The following is a 26,807-nucleotide window of genomic DNA, read 5'->3' as shown; positions in this document are numbered from 1 at the left end:
AAAACACTAGTGAAGCCACTGACTCAAGAGACTGAAGAGGAGGAGAAGAAGGGAATGGGGACCCAAGGATCAGATCCAATTATTTATTCATTTATTTATTTATTGGCATTTGATTACTAGGAAAGTCTGACTGGGCAGGTGTGCATTTTCAGCAAATGTCTGTGATGAAAAGCTACAAAGTATTACAAAAACATTTTAAGAACAATGATCTTCAAAAATAATATAAAAACATCTATAGTTTAAATACACCAAATTAGACAATGTGACAACGTTGGTTAAAATAGATACAACTTATACGACAGTGATTTTAATAATTAGAGACATTTTAGCCATTTTACAGAAATTAAAAGTAAGTTAGTATAATGCAAACAGGAATTGCAGTATGAACTGAGGGAAGAAAGGGTTGTGGCACATTCAGATAGAGAGTTGAAAGAAAAAATTGATTGAAGTTAGGAAGTGAGTGACGAAGAGAGAATAAGGTGGTACAAGGTATGAATAGGCACATGTTTGTGTTTAGGGACTTAGTCTATCCTGGGGTTCAACAAGAAGAGAGCCAGGTCTTGGTTGGAAGTCTTTTAGAATGTGTTTTAAGGACTAGAGGTAGGGTATATACCTGATGGATATAGATAGGGAGTTCCAGGCATTAGCAAAATGGCATGAGTACAGACTCTGCCCAGTAGATTTGATAGATTTGTGGTGGGAGATGAGTTTTTGGTCACTGGAACATAATGACTTGAGTGTGAACATATGTTTGTAGAATGGTGTTTGGTGATGGATAAGGAAATAGATACTGGATAGTTTTATAGAAGGCAAGAAGTTGTGCGTATGTCAGTAGATTATGTAGTTCTAACCAATTTAGGCTTTTTAGTGGTGGGTTATGAAAGGGGTATTTGCTGCAAATTTAGCCACTTTATTATAGTATTGTTAAAGATTTGCATTCTGTGATGCCTGGAGGTTAGTAAGGATGGGAGCACCATAAAATAGTGAGGGGAGGAGGTAAGTAGTGGCAAGTGAAGTCTTAGCTGTATCAGTGAGAAAATTTTTGCTCTATAAAGCATCCCTAGTTTATGGTGATTTTTTTTCTGCATTTTTTTTCTATGCAGGTCAAATTTAAGATCATCATCCACTTCCATTCTTTATAATTTGCTATGAGACGTAATTAAGAGAGGGAATTTTGTTTTTCATGAAAGAGGGATTTGGGGAAAAAAGAAATGGGTTCTTATTTTTTCTTTTTTTTTTTTTTTTTGTTTGTTTTTTTTTGAGTTGAGCTTGACATGACTTGTGAGTTACATTAAAGCTTCCTGAGTCATTTTTTTAGAGAAATGCCAGGTTGAGTATGGGGTCATTTGTATATTGTATTAGGGTGGCCTGTTGTGTGGATGTTTGGAAGGTGTTTGTCAGAATGTTAAAGAGGAGGGGACCAATGATATGGCCTTATGGTACATCAGTGGTAATTGGAAGGTATGGAAAGAGGGTAAAGTGGCATTTTACTGACTTACACCTATTGGGCAAGTAACTTTTGAACCTTAGAAAGGTAGGGCTAAGATACAGCTAGTGGGGACACGAAGTAGAAGTATGCTGTGACAAACTGTTTTGAAGACTTTAGACAAGTCTAGAAATAATAAGAAGACTAGTTTGCTACTATTTCTGGTTTGTTGGCAGTATCTATAAAGATTAACGTGCATTGCTAGTACTGTGGTGGGCAGAAGCCATGTTATGTGGGGATGGGACTTCTTTCTGCAGGCAATTGTGTTTGAATACATTTTTCAAGTATTTTAGAGAAGGAGGATTAGATTGCTGTAGGTCTTAAGTCAGTGATGTCTACTGAATTTCCTTGTTTGTGTAGAGAGATAATGTGTGATTTTCTTTTTTTCCCCAGAGAGAGGGAATGTGGAATTCCAAGATTAACGTATTTATAAGGATTGAGACACAATAGGCAGTGCAATTGGCTGTTATTTTAAGGTGCTTATTTGGAAGGTCATCAACTGAAGTAGAGCGTAGTTTGAGTTTGTTTAAGAGTAATTTTATATAGGATGTTGGCACAGGTTTGATGGTGAAGGTGGATGTGGTGATTTGTGGCTGTTGGGCTAGATTGGGATTAGATGCTGAGGAATCCTTGGTTAAGAATGCTATTATATCTATAAAAATTGAATTCTATTTGCAGTTTCAAGTGGAGTGTTATTTTGAGAGACGTTAGGGCTGAATTTTTGGCCGAGATATAAGATTTCTTTAATGGCTGACCAGAATTTTTATAGTTGTGATTACTTTTTTCAGAATGTTATAACTGCATAATTGTTTGCCTTCATTTATTTGCTTTTTAGTACGGTTGCATAGCATTCTGAAGTTTTTCAGATATTGCAGTGTTTTGCTATGCTTTCCATGGTTTTTTTCCATCCTGCATTAGCATTCTACTCTTTTTGGATAACCACATTGCATTATTTGTTCATAATCTCTTCCCTTTAGGTGTTGCAAGGCTAGTTAAAATTTAAAAAAGTTGTATTAAATTCATTAACAACATCACCTAAGGAGAGGATTTTTAGGATGTTCAGGTTAATAGATGATAGAGTAGTAATAAATATTTATGGGTTAAACTTGAAAAGGTGTGTGTTGTTTTATAAACATGATATTTAAGTGGATGTGTGAAATGTCTGTTTTTTTTTTTAATTTCTCCAAATCAATTGGGTTTTTAATATCATGACAGGAATGGACGCCATTCCTAAATCAAAGTTTGATTAAAGTTCATGAGATTAGTATTTTTTCAGTCTTTGATGTCAGCCAGGAGTGCTCTTCACAGCACCTGCAATTTGTCCAGTAATGACTTCTTCTGCAATTCGTACAGTTACATGTATCGGTAACATATCTAAATACAATTGTATATTCCTTTTTATAAGACCCATTGCTCCTACTACTGTTGGAAGTGTCTGGGTAGCTTTCTTCCACATTGCACTAATTTCTACCTGCTGATCATGATATGTTATGACTTTGTGTCTCTCTGTATGCAAGACACTGTAGTCACTGAGTGTAGTGATTTCAGCGATCAAAGCTACATTTGTCCTGTTTTCATGGACCACTAAATCTGGTTTTCTAGCATCTATCTTTTGAACTGTTGGTAATGGGTGATCCCATGTGATGTATACTTCATAATTTTCTATGATGCTTTGTGGCTCATGTTCCCAGTGATTTTCACCTACTTCATTGTTATAATGTTTTTACAATCCCTAGTGCAACAGTCTTGTCACATTATTCTTCCTTTCAGTATACAGTCCTTCTGCCATTAGTATGTCACAACCAGCAACAAGGTGTGCAACTGTTTCCAGTTTTGTTTTACAAAACCTATATTTGTCTGTTTCTCCCACATGTTCAGTGGACTTTGTAAACCAACGTGAACATAGTCCACTATCTTGGACCACCAATATTAACCTTTCATCTTTTGGTTTGAATTCGCCTCTCCTTAACCATTCCTGTGTTTGATCCTGATTAACATGAGGTTGTTCAAGAATTTTTCTATACTTGCAACAATATTTATGTAATTTCCACATTTCTTGCCTTCTCATCTGATCCTTCACCTTATACTCTTTCTTTTGTTTGTTTTTTTTTTGGCACATTCAGTTGCTGCCTGATTTTTATTTACTTCTGGTTTGATTTCCATTCCTGATTGATGCCGATATGCTTCTGCTAGAATAAGCAGGGAAGTCATCTTAGATTTATTATTTTCATGTTTCAAAACTTTCACTATGTTTGGTTCTTGTGAGGTCAGCAGATATGTATGCAGTCCATGAATGGTGATCTATAAAGATAATCAATTTCAAGGAAGCTCATACCTCCTTCGGAACGGGGAATATATAATCTTGGTATGCATTGATTTTTTTATAAATTATTTGATGAGCATGAAGCATCCTTCTTGTTTTCCTGTCTAATCTATCCAACACCTTTTGGGGCCAGTCAATCACTCCAAAACTGTAAGTTAGGACAGAAACAGCAAATTGTTTTATAGCTTGAACTTTGTTCCTAGATATCAACACGTTTTTCAGGATTAATTTAAGTCTTCTAAAATATTCCTTACAGAGTTTTATTCACATTTGTTCATGTTTTATCGTTGACCCTTCATCAATACCCAAATATGTATACACTCCTTCTTGCTCAAGTCTTTTTATATCACATTCTTGTCCCAAGCTGATATTTTCCTGGTGCTGCAGCTTTCCTGCTTTAAATGTTGCTTTTGCACATTTATCAAGACCAAATTGCATTCTTATATCATCTGAAAAGGTTTTGACTATTTTATTTTATTTTTATTTTACATTTGTTGACCGGGCTAGTCCAACTAGATACATGTCCATTTTCAGTGGAGGCCCGGGGAGATAAGCTCCAAACTATGCTAAGTAACAATATTACAAAGAATAAATGAAAAAATGAAATAGACAATAAAGACAGATGACAAAAACACATCAATTAAAACATTTATATACATTTTCTTCACTGACTGAATTTCAGAAAGTGTTATTTATTTTTTTTTTTTCCAATGTAAGCAGTTGATTAGGTAAATGGATAGACATTTGTCTTAGAGAAAAGTAGGAAAGGTAAGATGGATTTAGGTGGTTATTGGGTATGTTAAGGATTATACCCACAAGAAAAACAAAAAGAACTACATATAAGGCTGACTACTTGCAGTTGTGCTTTCAGTTACTCATCTGATGAGCTGTACAGTTTTAAATCACTGACAAAGAGAAGATGAGAAGTCTTTACACATTGTTGCTTTCTGGGAGCCAAATTATAGCCATGACTTAATCTGCTAAGCAGACAGCATAATGGGTTAATGGCAAGAAAAAAGAGCAGCAGTGAGAGAGAGTCACCCTGGGATATCCCCCCACTGGATTTTTATCCCTGGAATAATAACTTGTCCTTTATCATGGCTTAACTGCAAAGTGGTTTGCCACTGTTTCATGGTCGCTGTAATGTAGTTTATCAGTGTAGAGTATATCATATACATTTTAAAACACTCTTTTATCCATGAATGCAGGATACTGTCAAATGCCTTTTTGTCATCTATCCATCCCATACTTAGATTCTTCCGCTTTTTACAGTTCTCCACTATGACTTTGTTTAACAACAAATGTTCCTTTGCTCCATATGATTTTCTTATATTACGCTTTTGTTCTATTACCATAATTGAGTTTTCTTCTAAATGAGTATAAACTCTGTCGGCATCAATTCTAGTGCATAGTTTATATGCCATGGGAAGGCAAAGTATTGGTCTATAGTTTTTAAGTTAGCTTGGAGGGTCACTCTTTAGTAGGAACACTGTTTTTACTGTTGTTAGCCAGGTTGGTGTCTGTTCAGGGTGCGTATATAAATAGTTCTTAGTCATGGCTAAATCTTCATGAAAATATGTTACTACTTTTAGCCAGAAGTTAGGAACTGCATCTGGTCCTGGGATTTTCCAATTAGAGGCGTTTCTTAACGTTGTTTCAATTCCTCTGGCCATTACTTCATCCCTTTCAATATCCTGTATATTTGGACTTCTTATTCTTTCTTTTATTTCTTCTATCCATCTTTGTATATTCCACAGCATCTTCATATTTGTTTCTCCAAAATATATTTATTTCTTCTTTTTTTTTTGTGGTCTTTCATTTCCTTTTACCTTGTTTCCCAATTCTCTATAAAACCTTTTTGGGTCATCAATAAATTGCTTATGTTCTACTTTTCCTTTATACTTATCTGGGCATCTTCTAAGTTTTTTTTCGCCTGTGCTGATATTTTTAGTTTATTATTTGCAATAGTTCATGATTAATCCTGATCTGTTATAATACTGTGCATTGCTTTTATCATATCTGTATTTCGGAGTATTTTTGTTGATCTGTTCCCTCTTCTATTCTCTTCTGACAGTGATGCTTCTTGTCTTAATTGCTTTATAGTTTTCTCTGTTCGATACTTTCATGATGGCATTTGATTTCTCCCCATCCTTACTACCCTGTGTTCTTGTGGTAGGACTTTATCTGTTATTCATTTGGCTGCACATTGATGTATCCTATTTACTTCTGCTATATTGCTAGAATCTCTGTGGACAGTCCTAATTATTGTGTTCATTTGTTTTATGAAACTTCTAACTTTTTTGGTTTTATTGTCCTTCTGCAGTCTATATCTTTCATTGATCTTTCATTGATCGTAATATGTCTATCCATCTCTATTAAATCAAGCAACTCTTCTCTTAGATCATTTTCTTCTAAACTGAGGGCACATTCTCTATTCGCCATTTCCTGCGAGCATTCTATAGAAAGTTCTAGAGCTTCTTCCTGTGCCACATTCTTTTCAGTTTCACCCTGTGTCATCTGTTGCTCTTTCATGTGGGAACTCACTGGACTATCACTCCACAAAATTGACTGTGTCAGAGTTAACACGGTTTCCTGTTCTTCCCCTTGCTGAAGAACTGGTTTGCTATGGGAGGCTCCAAAGTATCTTCATATGTCAACTGATTAGATGCTTCCTGTTCCACTGGTTTCTCCTTAATTTTGGTGTTCATTGCTCTATTCTGTTGTGTTGTCATCTGAATTAAAATTTCTAAGCTAAATCCTTCACTTTGCAGGTAATCCATAACCTCAATTTCTATTTCTTTAACTTTTCCATTACTAATTCTCTTTTCTACTTTTCCTCTTTCTTTTCTTATTTTTTGTATTGTAAAATTGTCCATAACTGGATGTCTTTGACTGTATTTCTCTTCAAATATCTTTGGTGCTGCTCTTTTTGCATTAATTAGTTTTGCTTTCTCCTTTGCATAAATATTGCACCAAATTAAATCTCTTTTTCTTTCCCATGTTCACTTTTCTTCTTCAGATGTCGCCTGCTCCTCTTGTTTCTCCTTACTTTGGGGATTAGTTCTTCCATCATGCTGTGATATGACTTGTGTTAGACTTTCTCCACTGGATCCTTCACTTCACAAATATTCTAAAACTTCAGCTTCTATTTTTTTTAACTTCTACTTGACTAATCTTCTGTTCTACATTCCCTCTTTGTGATCATATTTTTTATTGTGAAATTTTCCATATCTGGATGCCTATGCCTGTATTTCTCTTTGAATATCACCTTCGATAACCACATCGCCACAACAGTCAGGAAATCCTTCTATGTAGCACACCTCATCACGAAGGGCTTTTCATCCAGAAAAAAGGAGGTCATTGTCCCACTGTACTCATCCCTCATTAGACCCATTATAGAATACAACGCCCCATTTGGTATGTACCTCTCAAGACATCTGCAACAACTGGAAAGGCCTCAGAAATACCTAACTAAAAGAATCACAGGCCTAAAGCAGATGCCCTACGCTGACCGCCTTAAAAAACTCCAGCTATACTCTGTCGCATATCGCCTACTCAGAGGCGATCTCTGCTTAACATACAAGGCCATGTCAAACCCAGAGCTGTTGGACATGCTACACTTAAAGAAATCCCAATCCCTCAGAGCTACACGCTCCAGGGATCTAAACCTTGTCATCACAATAAACAAAACATGTTGGAGGGATAGGTTCCTGACCCAGAGACTCCCCAGACTCTGGAATAGATTGCCCATACATGTCAAGCAGAGTGCCTCTTTGGACCTCTTCAAGAGGAACCTTGACGATTGGATGGGAGAAAGGAAATTCACCCCAGGGATCACGTCAGTCGCCCTGCTAGACAGGGGTCCAGGAAAGTAAATAATGTGGGAAGAAATAGCCAGGGAATTGTTATGGCTAGGCTTGTATAGGCCCTAGGGCTGATAGCCTAGTACCAACCTATGAACCTATGAACCTTTTGGGGCTTCTTTTTTGTATTGATTAATTTGGCTTTCTCCTTTGCATAAATATTGCACCATTTCAGATCTCTCTTTCTTTCCCGTGTCCATATTTCTTTTTTATATCCTTCATATGTCTCTAAATGTTGTTCTTTAAATTTTCACACTTTCTCAATCACTTCTTTTTCCAAACGGCACAAAGTTTCTTGGTCTATATAGTGTTTTTCATGGATCTGGTGTACTAATGAACACAATTTTTTATTTGAAGCTTCTGACAGTTTTTGTTGTGGAAGTATTTTTCTTTCCTCTAATTTCTCTCCTAATCTTCGTATATCTTTTGTTTAGAAATGATGGGCTTCTTGCATAATAGTAACAATACATAATTTCCTTCTTATCCTCTATAGTCTGCATGGCTGTTTTTGGCCTATCAGTTTTTGTGATTTTTGTGGTCTGCTATTTCCTTCTACAACAAGGGGGCCATCCTCCCCCTGGGCCTGGCCCCATTGTAGGAATATTTCTGTGTCTTGAGGATTCTACTCTATCATTTTTTACAGTTGTGTTACCAGTGCTCCTACCAGGATTGGGCACTTTTTTTATACCAGGTCTTGTGCACCCAACTATCTTCTTTATTTTTTAACCTACTTCTGGCCATGATACATGCTACATAAAATATTGTCTACATATCAATGTTGTCTTGGTGAGATTTTGTGAAAAACAGGGTCCACCTCATGAAGGTACTCACCAAGACTTGAAGATGAATTCAATTCCAGCAATACTTCTCTCCTTTTGTTGATTTTATCATCTCTCCATTTGAACCCTGGTTGTCTGGTTGATAGATTGGGAGATGGTCACTGAGAGAGTCTAACATTGTACCTGTGCTGGTGAATTCACTAGGGTCTGATACTAGGATCTAGTCTAATAATGAGTTTGATGACTTACTATTATGTGTAGGTATAATTTAATATTATATTATATTATTGGAACATCCAAAGGCAGACAACAGAAACAAACTAAGAACAATATCAGGAGATTAGAAGAAAGTCTGTTTGAAGATTAAAGAGTAATTTGAAAGTGTAAGGGGAATGTGGAAAAACAGAACTGAGAGGAACAGTAGTCACAGGCTGTGAGTGAGAGGAAAGTAATGGGCAAGCCTGATGTATAGAGTACTTACTGGAATGACATTTTATGTGTTCATAGAGGAATGACAAGAAATGCTTTAAAAGTAAATTTATGGGGGGGGGGGGACTAAATGGTTGTGGAATGCAGATGGGTAAGAAAATAGAAAGCCTGTAGGGAAGTATAAGGAGATTATTTGCATTTTAGCCATTGCTTATAAATGTCAAAAGAAAAGATAGAAGAAGTGAAAGTGGATGAATGAGGAATGAAGGGAATTATAAGAAGAGCACCATATAGAGGATGGGGGGTGGTACTGCACAGTACTTTGATGGGTTCTGCAGTCTAAATGTATAAGTGTGTGAGGTAAAGGGATTACTATGAATAATGAGAGATGAATATAATAACACTGCGAAATGAGAGGAAGTTTCACCTTCAGTGAAATGTGCTGAAATGGTAGACTTGCCAAAATGTAAAATGGAGGGTGCCAAAACCAATTCAACCAGGAAATAGTTGACCCCTTTCATTAAATGATGATAGTGTATAGATATTGGTGAAGGTACTCATAGTTTGAGAGAGGATGTCTGTCATACAATAAATAAATAAAAGTAAATCTAAAAAAGTTGAGCCATTTGAATATGGAGCTATTAATACAATTGAATAAATGAATAAATAAATAAAAATAAAAAAAAACTATGAGCCATTTTGAATATGTATCCATGTGCAATATTCATATATAGACTAGTGCAATTAATATATACTGTTTTACCATCCACTTGGAAATTCCACTGGTATCACTGTGAACATCTGTGCACATTCTGTTCCCCTTGATACAGTATATATTCTGAGTCCATTCTTATACCATCTAAATGCCATAGCTAATGATTTAATTTTAGCTATATGGGGTGAATCTGTAAGGTATTCTTCTTACACAGAGTTGTACAGTTTCTTTAGGACAATCACTTTGTTATCCCCATAGAAATATAATTTTTCTCCAAAATATCAAATATTCTTTTATGGAACATTTGTTGTATCTCATCTAGTCTTGTAGGCCGGGTTTCCATGATGAACCTTATCTTTTATGACAGACTCAGGTCAATTCTATTAGCATGTACTACCAAATCAGCTGTAACAAGAATGTTCTGAAATGCTACTGTAGCAAAACATTCAAGTACACACATCATTTTTGCTTAACCTCATCTGAAGCTTCAGTAGAAAAAAATATTCAAGAGACCATCCTCATTACTACGGCTCTTAAACACTGTATTCCCTTTCATAGTGATTGGCAAACAATATTGTAACCCATTTCTAGGTTCTAAACTCTGTTGCTGTCAGCAAACATTTATCTTCACCAAATATCGATTCATAGATTCATAGACATTCCAAGGCCTCCGAGTCCCATGACCATCCTTGCTTTGCCTGTACCTCCCCCCCCCCAGATAGTGCTTTCTTCTTATAAGAGAGTCATACCAGCTAATCATGGAGTACATTTCTAAATATCCTTCCCATCCAGATTATGTTTAAAGTAAGATAGTCAGTCAGACTGGTTAACATGCAGGGGAGGGTTAATCCACAGGATTTGGTGGCCCTGCATTATAAACCTATCTCTTTGTCTTGTTTTATTTATCAATTGGTGAAGATAAATGTCACTGGTTCTAGAACCAGTGGACATATTGGAGAAGAAGAGAAACAGGAGGTCCAGGGCAATCAAGTCTCTAAACCCAAGACAGAAATCTCCTCTTAAATGTCTTTAAGACACTGAATAAAGGGATAGAGTTTCAAATCTCTCTTCATAGCTCAGGGACTTTAGGGCTATAGTCTTTATGGTTAAGAACTTTTGGAGTGCTTCTAATTATTTAATATGTTTGGTCAAATACATTTCAAAGGGGGCATTGTACTCAATAAATGGTCTGATCAATGCTGAGTATAAGGGAATAATTACCTCTTTAGACCTTCATGATATTCCTTTTGCAATTAGACTAAATGAAAGGATTTTCTGATAAGCATTGTCACATGATTGTCAAAAGAGAGGGAGCTATCAAACCTAGTACCTAGGTCACTAACTATATTTTCATTTTGAAGTGGTAATGTTGTCTAGACAGTATGATGAGAAGAGGGTTTGTATACCAAAAGTGATGATACTATACTTTTTAACATTTAGTATTAACCTGTTTTTAGCACACCAAGAGTTTACTACTGCAAGTTTATTCCAGAAGGTCTGGGTATCATAAGGTGACTTGACAACAAACCCAAGTTTGCAGTTATCTGCACACGTTGCCAGCTAGAGTTCTTGGTTCTATGCATGTAGATCTGAAAACAGTTTTACTAATGACTTAAGGTCAGTAACCAACTTGAATTTTCTAACCCAAATGTACCAATGGAATTATTTTACTGCACTGATAAGGAAGGAAGACACTTACTTGTAATGTGAAAATAAATGTGTTCTGTGAGTGTCAATGTACACAGATACTCTAGAAACAAGCCAAGGAAGAGTGAGCAAGGGCTATCAAGGAGCAGGAAGTTGCCTCATTTGACTTCTCTATAGGGAGTGCGATAATGAAAAAGAATGTAAAGGGAGAAGGTGGTTGTGGGAATAAAAACATTGAAGTTCTTAAAATTATTGTCAGGTGCTATATATTAAAGTTAAAAATTAACTATTTTTTTAAGGAATGGGTGGTGGCCTTACTCTTTTATAAAACCTAGACTGACTAATCATCCACTTTCAGTAGGAGAAGAATATTCTTGGACATATTTGAAAAGGAGTGGTCATTTTAGGCAAATCCATTATGATGTAATGTTATCTAGTGTTAAACTTATGATTTTTGGGACTTGTTGAGGATGAAAAAGACATTTGTTTAGGTGGTATGCAAAGAGTAAAATCATGGGAAGGGATGAAGGAATGCATATTGTGTAAAGGAAAACCAAATTCAAGCTTAAGTAAGGAATTGTGTTTTCTAGAATATTATACTAGAACGAGGAGGCTTCAGGTTTGTATGTAATGTACTGAAGTACATGAGATTAATTTACTGGGAATGAATATATATATATATATATATATATATATATATATATATATATATATATGCATTGCTTGATTTTCGATTAATAAAAATAAGTTAAAAATGAATTATTTATTATACAGAACACTGTAACTGAAATAAACTGTTGTATTATTGTATAACATATGTTATAATGGGGCTGCACGGTGGTGCAGTGAATGCTGTTGTTGCCTCACAGCAAGAAGTTGCCCGGTTTGATTCTTGCCTGGGTTGCTAAACTGGCTATAGGTGTTTGTGTGTCAGTGAGTGTGTGGTATGGAAAAAACAGCCATGGCAGGGCTAGCCACCTGCTGGTGTGAACCTTGCCTCCAGATGATTGTCACTGTTCAATTGACACTCCAACCCCATGTGCAAAAAGGGGATGTAGTTGGATGAATGGATGGATATGTTACAATGGATTACAAATTTAAAACCTAAACTATAAATGCAAAATAAAAAGGTCTTCATAGAAAAAAATGAAATGAAATGCAGTAAATAGTACAACATTTGAAATACAGTAAGCACGTCATATTTTAAAGTCAAGTCTCCATGATTGTTCTGCAGGAGTAGATGAATAAATCTGTTTGTCTTATTTGATTCTCAGTGAAATAGTTCCTTCATGATCTCTGCAGCATTGGTTTAGTAAGAGAAGAAGGCCAGAAGGTCTTTTCTTGGCTATTGTAATAATTTAAAGAGGACACTGATGTGTAGTCCCATGATCTCTGAAAGGGTAAAATGCTCTAGTTATGTACACTTTATTCTGTCACACTCTGAGGTAGTTCTTCTCAGTTTGGCAATGGTAGCATTTTGCAAGATTTGACAAATTCTTCAAGGTGGACTTGAGTCCTTAAGCACAAAGTAATTCCCATTCATTTAATGCTGTTATTCCCATTTAAGAAAACGACTGACATCCAACATCAGACACCACAAAGAAATAGTCTGTGACTTCAACATATTGATTATCTTCATGCAGAAAAATCATAGCTTTTTTCAAATTGTACTTTGGTAGCGTTGCAAAACTATCCAACTACCTAACCAACTCTGTAGGCTGAAAGAATACCTAGCTGGCTGAGCTAGTGTATTTCTCAGTTGTCTTATCTTTTCTCATACTTTACATACTTTACACAAATGGACATCCCTTATACGTATTTGATAAAATTGAAACATAATGCACAAATACCATTTACTTTGCAGCTGACTCAATAGCCAGTACATTCCATTGTTCAAACCTGAAAATACTTGTAAAGTAGAAACTTGAAGGCAAATGTAAAATCCTCTGGTTTGTGCTAAGCTACAAAACATTTCTTTCATCAAATGTACATCATTGGTTTCACTGGTCAGATGGCATTATCCTCCTTCATGTAACCTTGTACAGCTCCTGGTACTTAGATTATTTATGCAGCTCAGCTCTGGAACTCCATGTTTGGGTATATAAAGCCAGAAATGTTCGCTAAATGTTCAGCACATAATTCATGTTGCAGTCATCGCTCATCAGAATATCCTGTCTGCAGGTAGCCTGACTGGCTGCACTAACTTGCAGAGCTGTACCAGCTTGCAGAGCTGTACCTTCATCCAAAACTTCATCCAGCTCCTCCACACTGCCATGTTAAGTTTGTTGACAGTATGAAAGCAACACTGACTGAAACCATCTTGGATTTTTGTGGCACTGTTCACACAGTGAATAGTTAGTACATCAGTTGGTTAACTTCAGTAAGACAGATAAATACCTCATAGGGACATTTTAGAATAGGTATTTGAAGTCGGATTGTGACTCAGATTCCAGATCTTCTGCTAAAGTCAGTAACTGGGCTTGGAGTGGGAAACTAATGCTGACTTCCATGCCCTTTATTTGTTCTGCCTTCGTCTAGAACATCATGTGGGTATGTGTCCTTGTGCTAGTTTCACACTAAGAACAACCAGAAAGAAAATTCTATTTCTCCAGGAGTTTATAGCCAAAAGCAGGGAAGTACCTGGTTTATATCCACTATGGGATTAACCAAAGCCTCTTGAGAACCTTCTGTGAAAGAAAAAGTATTCTGATTTAAAACATTGGGAGAACACCAGATGTGCTGGGATATCCCACTGGATGACTCAGATTTTCTTAGATCCAGTGATTCTGGATGCGGTGAGGTTATTTTGCAGCCCCTGGTTTTACAGTAGATGTCCAATGCGGCTGCCGGCAAAAGTGCTCCACAAGCTGCTGGCTCTTTGCATATTCTCTATGACTAAAGATTATACCACACTGTCAGTGTTGAGACATTCTTGGTGCCACAGGCTCACATCCCCATACCTCTCAACTGTACAGATTTTCACAGAATGTCCAGATTTTTCTCTCTAATTTTTTATCCATTTTTCATTAAATTGAAGTTTTCTGGCAAGTTAGTGGCAAATCATTAAAGTTTGAAGTTAAAAAAGAATGGCAGACACTTCAGTTTCAGACTTCATACCCTTCATAAAATTCATGCTAATGCAAAACCTGCTATCCTATCAACTTTCCAAATTTGTAAGAGCAATAGTTAAAAATTGTCCCTATTTTTGGGCCTTTGTCTGACTTTTATTTATGGCTTTGTCCAGATTTCTTGCTGTAAGAAGCTGAGAAGTATGATGTCATCTGTATTACTGAAGAGGAGGATGGCGGTGTACCTATGGTCTTTATTTGGGAGGAGAATCATGGGGACTGTTTCAAGGCTTTGGTCTCCTGCTCATGACAAGAACAGCCAAGCAGCCAACAACATGGTCATTCTCACACTGCTGCTACTTCCTGCAAATCAGTTGACTGTATAGTGGGGAAAGACCTGCGGCTATTTCCTGTACATTGCTTGTCAGTACTGTGTGAGGTTGGAACCTGCTGCTATTTCCTGAACTGGCTATGAATATCAGTCTCTGGAATAAAGACACAGAGAGAATGATATATATATATATATATATATAGAGAGAGAGAAAGAAAGAGAGAGAGAGAGGCTTTTTTTTAATTTTTATTCAGCAGGTCATGCTACAGGCACAAATATCTAAAATGGTTTTGTTGACTGGCCATGGACCCTTGAAGCTGTGGGCCCTGGGGGCCACTCTTTGGCTCCATTATAGGCCATGTTACTCAGCCATCATTAGGCCAATCATTGAATATAATGACCCCCCCCCCCCCTTTGGCATGTGTATGTCCAGACACATGCAGCAACTGTTACAGCCATAAAGAGGCAATACAAGGCCTAAACCTGTCCTACATGGACAGACTCAAAGCCCTGTCACTGTGCCCCTGCTGGACTGGGGCATCGGGTGCTGATTTGTCAGAACATGGGCTAAATTCTTGGCTCGGCTTGTAAGGGCCTCAGGGCCAATTGCCTAGTAACTTCCTATGATCCTGTGTTTGGTATCCTACAATCTGTGATGAGACAACAAAAAATTAGGAATAAAAGCAGCATATCCCTCTCCTGAATGTCTTGAAATCCAGAAGAAAGAAAATGGCACCTGTCATCTGCCTGCAATCCAACTCTCTGTCATGGTCCACCCTCCTGTTACTCCACAAGTACACTAACATACGTTCATGTGTGCATTTACTCTCTAAGTGACATGAGTTTGAAGTAAAGATGTTTTCAGTGCTGAAAGTGATTAATAATATGTAGCTGATCCTACCTTTTAATGTTGGGCACATCCTTCATTTTCTTTTCAAGCTTCTTATGTAGCTATGCTTCTGTGAAGCCTTTGGATAATTATGGGCCCACTGCTACTGCTCATGCTGGAGGTACTGCCATTTTTCAATCAGCACCAATGGCAAGCAGGCAAAACCCAAAGAGTTTTTAAAAACAGGCATTCCCCACAGCACAGTTAAATTACAGTCTGTGAATACTTTTGAATATTGGCACAACATTATGAAAGCCCAAGTTCCATATATAAGTCACTGTCATTATGCATTAACAGCACAGTCATCCATAATTCATGCTTTCACATGGATTTTACAGATCACTGATTTGCAGAAATTTAGGCAGACTGTGGAATATAAATGAACTGTGGATTAATGAATTAAGCTGCAGAACATGACTCCATAAAACTGATTAATAATACCAAATACACTTTTATGGACTGCACAGCATTGATAAAAGACTTTGATTGTAATTGTCCATATTAAGAAACTGAATGGAAGCACATTTCTGACTTTCCAAAGCTTTCACTAACAGATTTTTTCACAATATGTTTAGTTATCATAGTTTGATTTTATGCAGTTTTTCTAGAAGTAATGTGAATGCAGAGACTAGAGGTCTCTGTCATTTGCTATGAAATGAACTGGGTTTAGAATTAAAGTAACACATTTACATTTAACCTTCTTGGTCTACCTAATCGTAGACAGCTGTGCCATTAATACTGTCATATTTGTATTCTGGAAATGGTTGTTTATTAAGCATGTGATTCATTCTGTTAGGACGTCTAGCATCTTCTGCAAAGTAAAAGCATCACAACTGATTTTTTTAACTCATGGATTTATTTAGCTCATCTTATTTAATTCTACCTACTTAGAACTGTAACTATGTCATTTAGTGCCCAAAAGCAGTCACCCACACTGGCATTTCCCTTAAAAATAGTTTTAGGACCAATAAAAAAAGTGCCTTTCTGAAGATGAAGACCAAAATAAAAAAGGTATTGGTATTCTTTAACTCTAGCAAGCTGAAATGAGCACCTTGCTACAGTTACTAGCACATACTCAATGCGTAACTTCAACCCCAAATGCAGTATCACCATTCATGCTTGTAATGTACTTCCCCTTTAGTATTTGCAGATCATGGCAGTTAACAACTTTTGCCCAATGTGGCTGCTGCTTGAACTCACCTTAGTTATTGTTCTGTACCTACTAGTTAAGTGAGATCATTAATGCATGACTTCTATTTTGCCAGTAGCCTTTATTCAAGATAATATATTTCAAAAGGGATGTAACAGCTGATGAATAAATGTGTGCATTTGTATGCATATATCTCACAGATAGCTGCAGTCTTGCTGTGTTTTAGGAGTACCTGTCCCCTCACTGACATTAATATTTTCTAGAAATTGTATACTCATTTAGGGTACAGGTATAAAGCCAGGATTTGAGAAGTTGTATAGCAATTTCCAGGATATAGCCCCTTCCCCATGACTTTAGCCCCTGCCAACCTCAGAAAGCATTAACCTAAAAAATTAGCCTACCCAGGCATTCCAAAAAAGCCATTTAACAAATAAACGATGATAAATACCCATACCAGCATGTACAAAATAAATCATTTAAGAACTGTATATCTTGGGATACATAACATATTTCTGTTTATGCCTTGACACAGTGATTCTTCAAATCAGATATTTAGTAAGCTACTCATCTTCTAGCAGCAATAAGTTGAGTAAAAACATTTGCATACTGTTTCAGCACACATGGGTTTGATAAGAACTTCCAGGGTTTGCTGGAATAACTGCAGACAATTTATAACAGAACAATCAAAGTTATGTGGGTTTGTTACGAGTCAAACATTTGCCTTCTGTATTTTGTACAAAATAAAAACTGACTGTGGTCATAGTAAAGACCACATCTGTGCTGTGGTCTATTGGAGTGTAAGACATTAATTTGCAAAACATGGTGATAAATATTTGATCTTCTAAAGCACTGTTCATCCTTTAATGGCATATGACAGATACCAAACTAATATCTTTCTGAATCAGAGGATATAAGAAAGCATATAAACCATGAGGCTAAGGAATCTGCAGATGAACATAATGCATTCAGTATTCACAGTTTGCTGCTTATGTGTTTAGTGTTTCTGAATCTGTATTATCTTTTCCTAACATTGTTTTTACTGATCACTCACTCTGCTACTCACTACTGTTCATGCCTATGGCATCTGATTGCTCCATCACCTGGGAGTGCTTTCAGATATCAGCATTATGAATGCATTTGTGTATAAGGTGCAGAAGCCATGCAAAACCCGTGCTTTTCATGTAGGAAAGGAGAAGCAATATGAGGCAGCATACAAGTTCAAGTCTTGTATGGTGCATGACTATGTTACTATAGTAGGTAGTGAACCTTTATTTGACTACAGAGGTCAGCCATTCTATATTAGGCATATGTGGATCTCCAGACTGAATGACCAGAGACATGCTGAACAGAACAGCATTGAGTGTGAGCACTAGAGAGGAACTGGTTGCAAATTTCTAAGAAAAACAGGAAAAAAAAAACATATTTTACTTTGGAATAGCTCTTGCCATCTGATTATTCAATCATTCTTTGACATCAGGCATCTGTACATCTCTATACTGAATGGTCATAGACATGCTGTACAGCCCTGAGTTTGAATAAGAGAAAAGAGTCTATTGAGCATTTTTAAGAAAAACAAAAGAAATATATTTTGGAATCACTCTACAGCTGCTGACAGGAGCAAACATAATAGCTTTCATTTCAGTATATGGTGCTACATGTGGCATACATTTATCTATGCACTCAAAGGCCAACCACAATATGTTATTCAAAAGGTATAAAGCCTTGTTTTTTTTTCTTTCTTTTTTTTTCAGATGGTAACTGATGTATGCATTTATATGCATACAAATACACACAACCATATAACTTAGAAACATGCCTGTGTCTTTAACTGCTCAGTTTTAGGAGAAGAGTTTCTATTTTTTCCTGGGCATGCCCATACAAGCAGATGGTGTGATACGGAGATTGATATTACAAAGACTTTCACTTACAGGTGTAAATCTGAGACATGCATGAATGACACAATAGGACTGACAAAGTTAAGGCCAGCAAATATCAGGTGGGCTATCAGGTGTCAGGTAGTACTATTAGGCCGGAGCCTGCCAAGGCTGAAGCCTTTGGCCATGGCCTACTCCTGCTACTTAAGAAGTACAGGCATTATAGGAAGTCTGTCCCTCGCTATTGTATGATAGCCTATCATCCTATGAATATGTTACCAAGAAAATTAAACTAGATGAGGTTGTCTGGAATTTAGCCTGTGGCATTTGAAATGCTCATAGAGGCTTTGAATGTACCCCATTTACTAAGAATTCATTGTGCATATAGGTGCTTCCAGTCATGGGCCAAGGGGCTGTATTAGCTGAGTCTTCTCATAGAGAGGGAGAGAAGAGCACTCAACTGAGTGCTTAAAGTGCAAATTGCAACCCAAGGAGGATGCCCATGCAGCCTTGGAGAAAGATTGTCTGGGCAAAGTCTGGGCTCTGGAAACATTACAATTATATTCGTATGACAGAAAAGTTAACTGTGGTTACAGGCCAGAATCATTTTAAGTGAATACTCAGGACAAATATCCAGAATGAAAAACATCTTAGAAGCAGTTTAGGCTTACAATACTATAACATGACAATCCAGCATTGCAGTAGTGCTGTTATTGTAAAAGAGGATGGTCTGTCTGGAAAATGAATGCTATAATCTGCCAAAACAGTGCACTGCTATCACAAGCTCTGTGTACTGAAGGATGTCTCCAGAAGTCTTGTTTGAGGTTCTTATGGGAGATAAATGTGATGCCATGAGAAGAGAAACTGATTTAAAATATGATGTTTGCATTTTCTTCTTTCTTAATTGAATAAGTTATAGGTTCATAGGTTGGTACTGGGCTATCTGCCCGAAGGAATATATTAGCCCAGCCACGTTGTGCGGTATTCACTGCCCCTTTAGTAGTTCCCTAGACCCTTGTACTAGGAGCTAGTACCCTTGGCCCCTATCTAGTAGTGCTGTTGGTGTGATCCCCGGTGTGAACTTTCTGTTACCCATCCACTCATCAAGGTTCCTCTTGAAGAGTGATAGTGAGGGACTCTGTCTTATGTAGATCGGGACCCTGTTCCATAGTAAGGGAAGTCTCTGCGAAGGGAATCTATCCCTCCAGCATGTTCTATTCATTATTGTGTTGAGGTTTATATCCCTAGAGCGTGTAGCTTGAGTAGATTTGGTTTTGCTAAGATGGAGCATGTTCAACATTTCTGGGTTGGACATGGCTCTGTACATTAGACAGAGATCGCCTCTGAGAAAGCGGTATGCAACAGAGAACAGTCTTAGCTTTTTCAATCGTGCTGCATAGGGCAACTGTTTGAGGCCAGTAATCCTCTTGGTTAGGTACCTCTGTGATCTCTCCAGCTGCTGGAGATGTCTAGTCAGGTACATTCCAATTGGTGCATTGTACTCCATAATGGGTCTGATGAGGGAAGTGTAGGGGGCACCATTACATCCTTAGATCTTGATACGAACCCTTTTGTGATCAGATGGGTCACATAGAAGGATTTTCTAACCACTTTGGCAACATGGTTATCAAAGGAAAGCTGACTATCTACTTGGGTCCCTAGATCCCTTATTTCTTCTTCAGATTTCAGGGGATTACCTCCTATGTTGTAGTCTGCAGGTACTCTGTTTTTTCCAAAGGGGATTACTACGCATTTTTTTTGCATTTAGCTTGAGACCATGGCTTTGACACCATGCATCAGTCTCATTTAGGCCCTTCTGGAGGATCTCCATGTCTGCCAGAGACTCTATTATAGCACCCAGTTTGCAGTCGTCTGCAAACTTAGTCAGCCACAGCCCTTCCGTGCTTGCCTGTACTTCTGAGAAGTATATGCCAAACAGGAGGGGCCCCAGGACAGAGCCCTGAGGCACACCACTCATTACTGGTCTGGATTCGGACATAGCTCCTACTACTCTTACTTTATGGGATCTGTCTGAGAGCCAGTTTGCGATCCATCTTGTGACATAAGGGTTTATGCCCAGGCTGGTGAGCTTATCAATAATACCTAAATGGGGAATGGAGTCAAATGCTTTAGCAAGGTCAAGGTAAGCCGTGTGTACCTCCTTTCCCTTGTCTATAGCCTGAGTAACTGTCTCAAAGAAATCCACCAGGTTCAAAAGGCATGATCTGCCCTTGACAAAGCCGAACTGTGTGGGATCCAGCGACTGGAGGTTCCCAGTCTCTCCATTTATGAGTTCCATAATGATTTGCTCCATAGCTTTACAGATCGGACTGGTCAGGCTTATTGGTCGGTAGTTCCCAGGGTCAGTTGTGGCCCCACCCTTGTGTAGCAGGACCATCATTGCCGTGCACCATTCTATGGGCACATATCCTGTGGAGAGGCTGAGACTGAACAGGGTATTAAGATGCGGGGTTAATTCCTTTTGGAGCTCGCGTATGACACAGCCTGGGACACCATCTGGTCCCATGGAGGCAGTGTTTTTAGCTTTAGATAGATATTATTAGGTAGCTTTAGATATTTAAGTTTTTTTTAAATCTGCAAATAAATTGCACTGTGAAATCGCATTTGTAAGATGTCCCATCAGTGACAGGAGAATCATATTAATTCTTTAATGTTATAGGGAGAAATATGTATAAAAAGACTGATAACCTTGTTCTGCTAAACATATGGAATAATTGTGTTCAAATGCAGAGATGTCTCTGACTCAGGAAATGATTAATTGCTTGCCTATAATTGCAGACAATTCATAAAAGAGTTGATAGGTAGGGCATGTCATAGAAAAGCCAGCAGCTAGAAGATACCAACAATATATACAGTCCTATTTATCTTTGTCCTGTCTTTACTGCCATTAAGAAAATCTGATATAATTATCTCTTATATCTGTGGAGAAAATGAATGCACTAATATGTTTTGAGCTGAAATGTGTACAATTCAGTCCTGCTGGAACACCTTGTTTTGTCAATATCTGTAAGTTGCTGTAAGTCTGCATGTATAGTTTGCTTGAAATTTAACAGTTAAAGCTTCAGTACTTTTGAGACAGTCATCCACTTTATAGAGCTATTAGTTTTTTTTAAGTATTCTATTCGTGCAATTAATCATTTTCTGTTCCTTATGCAGATGTACACGCCTCTACATTTTTAGCTTGTAAAACTGTTTTTTTTAATTCATTTTGAAGACCTTGTGGCTGTTATTTAACTATGCATTACTTATTACTGGTGATTAGGTTATTCATTACTTATTACTGGTGATTAGGGTATTCATTGCTTATTCTTGGTGATTAGGGTATTATTTAGGACTGTAGGTTGTCAAGCTGCTGATGTTGACCTCTAATTGACCAGACAGCTCTGTGAATCGCCGTTAGTGTTTATTATTATCACTTGGCTGTTCAAGAGTGGCACTGTAGCTGGTAGCTCTCTCACCCAGTTTAGAGTAGTGATTGTTCAACCTTGCTAGTATGAAAGTTGTGAGGAATTGATGAATTCTATCAGCCTTCCCTGAGAATGCAAGCATGTATGTCCATGTGCGTGTGTGTGTGTGTGTGTGAGTGTGTGTGAGAGATAACTTGCGTAAAAATGAGTTACCTCAGTAAAGGGCACTGGAAGACACTGAAGATCACCAAGAGAGTGGTGACAAAGGGGACTGTGGTACTAGGCAAATGATCAACTGAGTAAAATTTCAGTGTAGAGTCCTTGTATTGCTATAAATGTTGGAAGCTCATACACAGGACATCAACATATTTTCCCTGTAGTCTCCTGAGACTAGTTTTTATTTGGTGAATTGTTTACAGACTTCCCTATTTGTGCATCATGTCTATTTTAACCTGTTGGGTGCTAATGGTGGGACTCGAGACAATTCCTCTAGTGGCCATTAGACCTATTTGTGGGCAGTATATGCATTACAATGAAGTCTCTATCTCAGCACAATCGGGACAGTAAATAAAATGTACTTACTTTATTACTTTTCTGTATAATTATTTCCTTTTTATGTAAAACGACTGCAACAGTTTAATTTCAGTTTTAACTCTAATACTCAGGTGCTTGAGAATATATTAACATATTTTGCAAACAGTAGTTTAGAGCCAAATATAAAATTTGCCAAGTAGAGTATTATGAGATTCTAGGTAAAACCATCTATTCCATTCTGATTTTTATTCTAATCTATAGTCTCAATTCTTAAGCAGTTATTTATTATATTAGCTAACTTACATTTTGAAAAAGACAATAGGTGAGCAAAACAAAAGCTTACTGTTGATTATAACAAAATGTAATGACAGGCCATAAAGATTATACAACTTTCGCCAGCAGCTCTCCATTCGAACTTCATTTATTGCTTGTTGCCAAAAACATTATTTAATTTGATTCTGGTCATCTTGAATAATTAATTAACAAGTATATATTAATCTTTCATTGTATCATATTAGTAGTATGCTGCCTGTTGAATAGTCCTGTGTAAAGCAACTGTGAATTGAAATACTGTAGACCCCTATAATAATTATTAGGGTATATGAATGTAAGAATGCAGTTCATAACCTACTTTAACTCAACTTGAAGAAGACCTCAAGAGTGAGCAGTTTTCTTAAGGTCAATGAATGGTCGGCTACATTAGAACTGAGATAGATGATACTCTGATGTAATTTAGGAAGAGGAAGCCCTGACCAATGAAAAATAGGTATGGGGACAGTCAGTAACATCACAAGGTAAAATCAGCAGTATACTACAAATATCTTATTTAGTTCCATAACATCTTACATTGAACACATTCTGAGCACAGACTTGGATGTCAAGGGCATGGTGAGCAGAAATAAATGAGGTTTCTTGCTATTTGAAATAATATGGTCTGAATCAACTGACCTTCTCATCATACCATAACAGGGATTGATTAATATACACTAAGAGGTAGTGGAATCCTTGTGTACGGTGCGTCATCCTATATGCAGGCATTTGCAAAATAAACTTTGGACTTCTTATTCAGCATTGCAAACCCTGAGTGCAGAATCCTGACAATTTATGTGTATTACCTGTGTGTATGAATAGGGGGAGTCTACCTGCCCACTGGTTATCTAAAGAACAGCTGAGCTGGATACTTCAGTTGGTCATGTGCTATTTTTTTTTTTTTTTTGGTTTACACACAAAATTAATGTCTAGCTGGCCTTTTACATTTAGCAACACAAAAATAATAGATAAATAACATGAGATTATTTTATTATTTTAATTTTAATATTGGTTAATAATATTAATTAATGTTCTAGGTTATTTATGCACAGAGGTTGACCTTTTTGTACCTTATATCTCTATCGTGTTATGTTGGAAATGTATAGTATTTTATACAATGAAATATTATTTTCTGTTTTCAGTGATGAAGATAAAGGTCTTAATATTGGGATTCTTGATATATTTGGATTTGAGAATTTTAAACGAAATTCTTTTGAGCAGCTATGTATTAACATTGCAAATGAGCAGATTCAGTTTTACTTCAATCAGCATATCTTTGCTTGGGAACAGGTAAGGTGTTATTTTATCAAACTATGCATGGTTCATATCTATGGCATATATGGCAGAAGGTGAATCCATAGATTTAAAACTAAGTTTCAAACAACAAAGATATTAACTGGTAATCCAGCTGTTTAATTCTTTATTTTACTAAATAATAAGCAGTCACCTAAGTATGTATACCAAGCATTTGAGGAAATGTTCCCATGTGTATGCCTGGAGAAAAATCATTACCTATTGCATCTCATATCTTCAGAAGGAAAAAATCAACAAATTTAGAAGTAATTGCATTTTAGTAGATAAATGTAGAGGCAAGAATCAGAATAATTGATTACTTTTGGTGCATATATTAAGTTTTAAAATGTACTTAAAAGTATTTATTAGTTTGGCAACTTTGTGATGCATCTTGCAATGTTCTCTTACAAAATCTCTTGATTGTATTATTTTGTGACTGACTTGGGTTTACATGTCATCTATGAAAATAATGAAAACGTCATCTAATCACTATGTATAAATTATTTTTTCCTGAAGTAGCCTTTTTGTTGCAGCAGTGCTATCAATCTAAACAAATCCAAATCTCATAATAGATTCAAGTAATGGCATTGTTTCATTTGCGTGAAACCTGAACGGTCGAAGAAGAACAACTACATATATGTTTTACTAAATCAGCATTGGTAGTATGCGATGACTCAACTTGCCATATGTTCATTCATCTGTGTCTTGATTTAATAACTAAGCAGGGATCAACCCTGGACAGGGTGAAAAACAAAGTAGAAAGCATTTGTTTGTTGATTTATTAGTGGTTTGACTGGTAATGGATGGTGGGACGTAACCTGGCCCTGGACCCATACATGGAGTGTGGAAGGGGAGGGGGGAAGGAGATCTGAGTATTTATTTGAGCAGACAAGTATAGTAGAGTCATAGTAGCACCTTGCAAACCATGATCTGGTAACACAGAAAAACAAAACTAACCAAGAGCATTGAAAATACTAGACTTATATATATATATATATATATATATATATATATATATATATATATATATATATATATATATATATATAAATAAGAGCATAGAGTGCACATCCATAAATCAGAAAAATAAGCAGTCATCAACTATATAAACTAAATATCTACATTTAAATAAACTAATACTCTAGTTTACAATGATCAGTTCAATGTGTCAGCCAGCTGGGAAAACTGAGAGTACAACAATGTTGTTAATAAATTATCTAAGGAAAATCATTAAGTGCAGATCTGTTACTTCAATGTGATTTTTTGTGTTTTGCAAGTTGTCTTGGTCATTTTTATGTTTCTGGACAATAAACATGGTTAATATCTTTGGACTTTAGTGACTTCAAACTCAGCATTTCACAACTGGTTTATATAGCCTGCTATGACTGAACAAGTAGCTTAACAAAACAATATCATTGTTTACCCCTGAAAGGGGTACTGTGTCCAGTGGATTTAACCTGATAATAAATAATGAAATGTGCTGAAAATATTCAAAGAATGTGGTATTACAATTAATAAAGCAAAGTGTGAATTAGTGAAGCACAACCTTGAGTTTTATTTTATCATATTTTCCAAGAATGGTATATCATGACCCAAATGACGTAAAGTTAAAGGGAAAAAGGTTAGAAATTTTGGGGGACTAATTACAGTTGCAGAATTATAGAAGACTCATATCTTGCGCAATCATGAGGACATTAGGGGTGCCTTTTTACTTGATCTGCTGATTTACAGACCCGTGTTGTTTTTTTCTCATCTTATGTGCGTGTATACATTTACATAAAATTAAATGCCACTGAACTAACAGACAAATAAGAAATGTCTGTTGGTCAAAATTGTGCGGTACTCTCTTCTCCATTAAATGGTTGGATTCCGATCCTTATAAGATACACTAAGACAACAGACAGAAGACTTGTGAAGACATATAGAGGAAAAAAAAACAATGTAATACATTCCAGTTGTTGGAACATCTATCTTTCTCACTTAATATAAAAAAATCATAGCTACAACATTTATAAGACATGTAAATTCTTCCCTTAACAAAATAAATCTTAACTTGGTCTCAACTGGCTTGAAAAGGGTGAATGTTATCACTAAAATTAAGTGTGAAGAAATTTCACCAAGAATCACAATAGCAAAACCTTCTCTGAGTATATGTACTCTGAAAAGCAATTACATGTACAAGTTGGCCCAATATTAGATGAGACTGAATTAGCAGTAGAGCCTAAAGATCTTGTTAATATTTTAGCAGACATTTTTCTAATAAGGCTATATAGGAGCAGCTCTATAGCTTAAATCAAATAGTCTGTCTCACTCTGAAGGTGGTGATGGTTAACTATGAATTTAAAAATAAATAAAGAAGACTATAAGCATGAGTCCTAACAGTCATTTCAGATATTTTACACTCTTAGTAAAGAAAATGTCGGCTGAACCTTTTGTACTTACACTTTATTCTTTGTCACTTCAGGGAAAACAGTACCTAGAAACTGATGATTAACCAGTGATATACCTCTATATAAAGTAGTGGGTCAGATGTAATATAGAATTGTTAGCTAAAAAGTCTTATTTATGCAAGTTTTAACATGTTTTGAGAGGCATAGTATTGATATTCTGAAACCTACAAAACTGTATTCTTTGCAGCAAGACCTGATACAAGAGGTGTGCTTTCAGGGTAGGTCAATGTTAACAAGCT

The 26,807-nt window shown here is 36.5% G+C and overlaps 1 protein-coding gene across 1 annotated transcript in view; it reads left to right on the top strand.

Moving 5' to 3' along the window:
* MYO3A (myosin IIIA) overlaps positions 1 to 26,807 on the top strand; it is a 2,697,794-nt gene that overhangs the window by 1,908,027 nt on the left and 762,960 nt on the right. The window contains exon 19 of the mRNA XM_044064554.1: positions 23,968 to 24,115. Coding sequence (XP_043920489.1) covers positions 23,968 to 24,115 — 148 coding nt within the window. The remainder of the gene's footprint in view (positions 1 to 23,967; positions 24,116 to 26,807) is intronic.

Source organism: Protopterus annectens, chromosome 3.part0 (assembly GCF_019279795.1).
Source record: "Protopterus annectens isolate FY-2018-M chromosome 3.part0, PAN1.0, whole genome shotgun sequence".
NCBI classification, from domain to species: domain Eukaryota; kingdom Metazoa; phylum Chordata; order Ceratodontiformes; family Protopteridae; genus Protopterus; species Protopterus annectens.
Note: the sequence above shows the minus strand (reverse complement) of the source record. Positions and strands in the feature narration are given on the sequence as shown.